General features: G+C 32.5%; 1 protein-coding gene across 1 annotated transcript; it reads right to left on the reverse strand.

The window, feature by feature from the left end:
- Positions 1 to 644: 644 nt before the first annotated feature.
- On the reverse strand, positions 645 to 6,111 carry HELRODRAFT_184879 (hypothetical protein). Its single transcript, XM_009011665.1, is given in 14 exon segments — positions 645 to 833; positions 914 to 1,135; positions 1,162 to 1,188; positions 1,205 to 1,943; positions 2,169 to 2,285; positions 2,437 to 2,588; positions 2,872 to 2,978; positions 3,441 to 3,551; positions 3,772 to 3,934; positions 4,091 to 4,194; positions 4,563 to 4,603; positions 5,193 to 5,316; positions 5,601 to 5,684; positions 5,903 to 6,111. 11 exon segments carry the CDS (start codon positions 5,977 to 5,979, stop codon positions 1,770 to 1,772), a joined length of 1,254 nt encoding a protein of 417 aa, XP_009009913.1. The 5' UTR covers positions 5,980 to 6,111; the 3' UTR covers positions 645 to 833; positions 914 to 1,135; positions 1,162 to 1,188; positions 1,205 to 1,769.
- Between the last annotated feature and the right edge of the window lie 621 nt (positions 6,112 to 6,732).

Raw genomic sequence — 6,732 nt, forward strand, 5'->3', positions numbered from 1 at the left:
AATAGATGACTCTTATTTATTCCAGTTACATATTCATACGTGCAACCTTATACTTTTCAATGCTTCTAAGTGAGAGAAAGCTCATACCAAAAACTTATAATAAAAAAGCTGAAAATGTTATCATTTGATAGCTTGCACGCGGATGAAGTAAGAGTGCTTGAATGTGATTATATACTAACACATACAAACACACACACTTACATTCATACACACACATATGCAAATACACACACGCACGCAACACATACACATTCTAACACACGCAATATACAATACAAAAATAGCACACATACACGAATATACATAACATACACACATTATACATATGGAATGAGTTGAAAAAATGGGAAGTGGGAATTTTCAGGGACGTTGTCACGAATGGGAATCCGAGAAGAAATCTAACACACACACACACACGCACGCACACACCTATATATAATACAATATACATGCAGATATACAAATATCGATACATACATGATAAATACATCATGAAAACCCTTGATTTAGTTTAAAGCGAATGGTAGTAATATTATAAAAAAATTATTTACACTTGAAAAATAATTATTCTTCATAAATAACAACAATACATATTATTATAATAATAATAAATAACAACAACAAAAATAATAATTATTATTATATTCTAAAAGTATTTTATAACAATAACCTACAGACTTTTTTTTATAACACTTTTAAAGTGTTGACGAGCGAACGTTTTTTTGTCGAATTGAGACAATAAGTAAACAACTAATTTCAAACAGTCGACACACCACACACACACACACACAAATTAATATATATATATATATATACACAAACACACACATACATACATGTTTGTGTGGTTGCCCTAAATTTCAAATGAATTTTCTCCACAGAGACGACGCATATTTCAAGTTCAAACTTCTTTAAAAAAAAATTATTGTTCTTTGCGTAGATATGTATGACGTCGTAATAACACCACCGATTAATGATATTAATAATAATAATTAATAATAATAATTAATAATAATAATTAATAATAATAATAACAATGAAAGAAAAATAAAGAGATAAAGATAGCAGGATGGTAAATTAGAAATGAGAGTACCTATGGAGTAATGAACTATAGTCCAAAATAACAAAGTTTTTGCTGTGCGCGCGCTCTTGGAAACGGTAAGTCAAAAAAAAAATAAAACAAAGTGAGAACACACACACACACACACACACACACACACACACACACACACACACACACACACACACACACACACGTTAAGTTTTAGTCCAAGCTATTTTCATTTCATAACAATACCAATAAATAATAATACAAATAATTAATAATAATTATACTAAAATCAATATTATTAAAAAACCGATCATGATAATTATATGTTGCATGCATCAACCATAATAATATTAACAACAACAAATATAGTAAATAATAATAAAATAATAATTAAAATAAAAATCACCAGAAAACCTATGGATTTTTAATTGAAATAATTTTCAAGGTACAAAATTACAGAATGCATAATAACTCGGCCATCCATCCACCGATTGCGATTCATTCATCAATTCATCCCTACCATCAGTCTATCCGCCAATTCACCCATTCAGCAATTCGTTCATCAATTCATCTATCTAAAATTCATCCAAATATCACTTCATTCGTTCATATTTTAATAAATCTATCATTTTACTCGCCAATTCATCATTTCATTCACTCATTAACTTGTCAATTCATTCATTCATTCGTTTATTCATTCATTCACCCGTCAATTCATTCATTCATCCAAAAGGCCCAGTTTATCTACGATATGTCGGTATTCGTTGACCAGTGACTGAAACTGCTTCTCAATGAGGTCCAACCGAACTTCCGGGTTGATGTTGTTCAGTGTGGCGGCCAGCTCGTTCGGCCTCAGCAGACGACACATCCGATCAAAATGGCGCTTGCTTTTCTATTTTTTGTGGTGACAGGGGTGAGAAAGAGAGTGAGAAAGAAAAGAGAGTTAGTGAGAAAGAGAGAGAGAATTTTTACATGTATGTATGTGTACTTTATTGGTATATTAAAATCATGTATAAACAGCAAGTGTTCAATGCAAAAACAAACGAACACAAACACACACGCATAACACACGCACACACGTACACACACACCCACGTACACACACACACACACACACTTGGAAAGGAGCATTTAGTCTTTTTTTGATGTCAATTCTGAAGGCTTTGAATTCCTCATCATTGAAACAGTTTGTATGTTTTAGCCTTAATATTTCATACACCCTTCTTGCTTGCCTCTGTTGAATGTGCATGTTTGTATGTATGTTTGTTTGTATGTATGTTTGTTTATATGTATGTATGTATGTATGTTAGTATGCGATAAAAATCCGATAAAACCTGTAATTGGTGTATTTACGTAAGCTTATGTGTGAATGTATCTGTGCGTACCTTACTAAGTTTTAGTTTCTCCCTCGCTTCAGTCACCATCTCTTTACTGAATCCGGCGGTGAGATAGTGAGGCTGGTAAGAGGTGAGTTTCGAGCAGTTGAGACTGTCTGTGAAGTCTCTAATTCGTTGGAAGTCGTCGCTTGGGTCCTCGACTATGGAGGTGCATGTGTGTGTGTGTGTGTGTGAGAGAGAAAGAGAGAGAGAGAGAGAGAGAGAGAGAGAGAGAGAAAGAGAGAGAGAGAGAGAGAGAGAGAGAAATGAGATTGAAAAATAGAGAAATAAAAGAAGAAGAAAGATGGATGGATAGATGGAAAGAAAGACAAAGATAAATTGTTTGAAAACGGTAAACTGATCAACCTCTGCTTACAGATTAATAAATAAATTTGAGAATCAACCAACTAACAAACAAACCAACCAACCAATCAATCAACCAACCTGCGACATCTAGGATACTCTTGTCAGACCAGCACCTCTTGTAGAACGTCTGAACGAGAGTACTGCAGTGCCCCTTGCCTTGAAATGGAGGCAAAATTAACACCTGACTGATTGGTTGGTTGACTGATTGTTTAGCTGTGATTGGTTGGTTGATTGTTTAGCTGTGATTGGTTGGTTGATTGATTGGCTGTGATTGGTTGGTTGTGATTGGATGGTTGTGATTGGTTGGTTGACTGGCTGTAATTGGTTGGCTAATTGACTGGCTGTGATTGATTGGTTGATTGATTGGCAGTGATTGGTTGGTTGATTGTTTAGCTGTGAACGGTTGGTTGTTATCATCACAACCAGAATCATCATCATCAGTTTATTATTGGACTTATCAACAACCATCATGTTAATCTTCATCATCATCATTTCATCAGTTCATGTGGCCAATGAATGAGTAAGGTCATCACGTGACATAATAACCCCACCACTATCATCACAATCTTAATCATCATCATCATCCTCATCACAATCATCACTCTCATCGCAATCATCATCATTACATTCATCATCATTATCATCACCTTATCCTTGGCCTAATCTTATCAGGGTATGCATAATAGTTATAAACAGTCATGTAGCCAACGAAAGAATGGATAGGGTCGCCCGTTCTTAAGGAATTGTACTTTTCATAACTGTCAAAAGGTTAAAAGGTTAAAGGTCATTCGCTCACTCTTTCATAGTCTATCTCTCTCTCTCTCACACATACGCACGAACGCACGCCCATGCTTTTGAAATATCAACTACACAAAATGATTAAAATGATAATGTTTAGGAGGCAATGATGAAGATGGTGACGACGACAATGACGATAGTAAAGATGACGTCAACAAAGACAACATAACCCAGACTAACATAACATAGAAAGACCATTTAGGATCGTCGACATCGATGTACGAAGCCGCATCTATGAAGAACAATAAAAATGGCTGAATCCTGGCGTGGAAGGCCTCAAATTTCGGCGCCATTTCTGAGATGTAACGAATTTCATACGTGGTGCTGCTGCTTGCTGGATCGCCTTTGGAAACGTTGCATCGTGGCCTCACTTACAAGAAACTACACCACCGTCAGAAACAACATCCAAACAAAAAGACGGATACAGACAGACAGACACGCAGACAGAGAGACCGACAGACAGACAAACACACACACAGAGACAGACGAACAAACACACCGGATTTATTGACATTATACTGATGTATTAGTTCACCAAATGGAACAAACTCCTCATCCTTTTGCAAGGCAGACGTGAATGCGTCCAAACTCGTGAAGTAACCTGAAGAAAAATTATGGAATAATTAACATCTATTCCATTGAATTATATATCAAATGCAACAGTGTTAAACGAAAACAGACAGACAGACGGACAGACAGAGAGACAAAGAGACAGACAAACATACACATCTGGTTATGATGCATGGCACTATTGTCGAGATGACCCAGTTTAAATTAAAGGGATATCTGACTATTGCATACAATGTGTGTATGTGTGTGTGTGTATGTGTGAATCGTAAATTCTGTGTGTGTGTTTGTTGCCGATGCCTCTGAGAAATAATTTTGAAATGTAAAATAAAAGAATATAAAAAAGATAATTATAATAATTTATTTTAAAAATTCATAATAAAAATAATTATTCCTAATAACCCGGTTCTAATTTTTCATCCAGTAAGTTAACTATGTCATCAGCCTTGGCATGAAAAAAAATTGTTTTTGAATTAAATAAATTAAAAATTAAAGAAAAAACACATATCAATTAATTAATTCATTACAATTCTCCTTCCAGCATTCTTTAGAAGCCTCACCAATGACAACAAACACACAGTGAATTAGCCAAACATTTTTTCTCTATAACTAACAAGTTAATTGATTAAATAATTATTTATTTAATTAATAATCTCCAATATTCAATATTCAATCAAAAAACACACATGTGCAACTGCCTAGCCTAGTAGTTGTTTTATAATTTTTCATTTGATATTACACTAATTAAACTTATAATATAATTATATATGAAAATAATTAACAAAAAAATATATAGCATAATATATTTTAAATTAAATAAATAACATTGTATATAGTGTATATTGTACTATATATATATATATATATATATATATATATATATATATATATATATATATGTATATATATATATGTATATAACCCAAATATAAATATATATATGTGTGCATATTACATTATATATAAATATTATATTATTATATTATAATAAAACTATTTCTTTAATATTATAATTAAATAATATAATTGCAGACCTGAACTCCATCAAATTTTTTAGGGTTAATTTTCTCAGAATAGTCGATTCCGACGTATGTTAACATCTTGCAGGCGGTGTAATACATATTGATCCTTAGGTCCTTGTAACCAAAGATAGTCTCTCTATAACAATGATAATAACTAATTGGTTAGTTATCTGATTAATTAATCAATCAATTAATTGATTAATTAAATGATTAATTATTGTTGAGATATTTTTCACAAGTGTCTGTGTTCTTGAAACTGTAAACTTTACGTGTAATTGTAAGTCTTACGTGTGCAATTATTAATATAAACTATTGTATTTTTTTAACCAAACACTTTTTCTCTATAATTAATAAGTTAACACTAACAGACATCTTAACCACTACACTACCAAAATTACATTAGAAAGTGAATTTAATTACGATTCTCCAAATATCTGATGGGTCATTTCTGGTTTAAATGGAGGACAGGCTTCGTCGTCTGCAATGTCCTCTTCTCTTCTCACTGATTTATTTGAATTTTTAAAAATAGTTTTTTTAAAATTTTTCATTTGGTATTATATTATAAAATATAAATTAATATATATATTAAACTTACAAGCTCTGATATATTATTTGCTATAATAATTATTATACTAAATATTTATATATTATAATCATATTATTCATTAAATATTGTATTTAATTTGAAAATAATTTGAATTTTTTATTTATTTTTTTTACCCAATTTGAAATGGATGACATCGTTGGCGCAAACTTTGAAAGCTTCTAATTTGTGGCCAGCGATAGAAACGGACTCCATGGCAATTTTATAATGATTTATTTTAAAAAATATCTTAAATCCGGCAAATCTAATTAGGGGACGAATTAGGAATACGTCTTCTACTATCAAACAACATTTAGCGCGCTGTAAAGTTTTTCGTTTAAATTTAAACCTTCATAACAACATTGTGTTTATTAATGTTGAAGCGCTATACAATTAAAATTTCTTAGTTTGCAGTTGTGCAACATTAAAATAAAAAAACGCGATTATTAAAAATGACTTCTATTACAGATATTCAAACAAAATAAAAAAAACTTTTACAAACTAAGTTTATCTATATCATAAACTAAGTTTATGCCAACAAAAAAATAAATTCAGTTGTGGCCGTAGCGTAGTGATTAGCAGCTCTTGAGGCGAAGAACCGTGGGAAGGCGTTTTTTCTGTGGCGTCCAACGTGGCGTCTTCAGTTTTGAAGCACTGTTCCCAGAAAAATGGTTGAGGTGTTGTGTTTGAAAAAGTGGTAATTAATTTCACACCAACCTAACACTAAATATTTAATAGAAACCAGATAGAATAGCCCCCTAGCAGAGAAGATTTTTCTAAACCACAACCACCCGCATTCGCAGAATTCACGCCAGCAACTGCACTGCACATTATCCGCGTCCGTACCGCATCTGCACCGTACCCGCGAAAAGACAACCTAAGTAGGCCGTCTTAATCTCATGTTTCAAATTGGAAGATAGCAAAACTGGAAGGCAATCTATTCACAATATAATTATAACCAGACAGCAG

Source organism: Helobdella robusta, assembly GCF_000326865.2.
Source record: "Helobdella robusta unplaced genomic scaffold HELROscaffold_1, whole genome shotgun sequence".
NCBI classification, from domain to species: Eukaryota; Metazoa; Annelida; class Clitellata; order Rhynchobdellida; family Glossiphoniidae; genus Helobdella; species Helobdella robusta.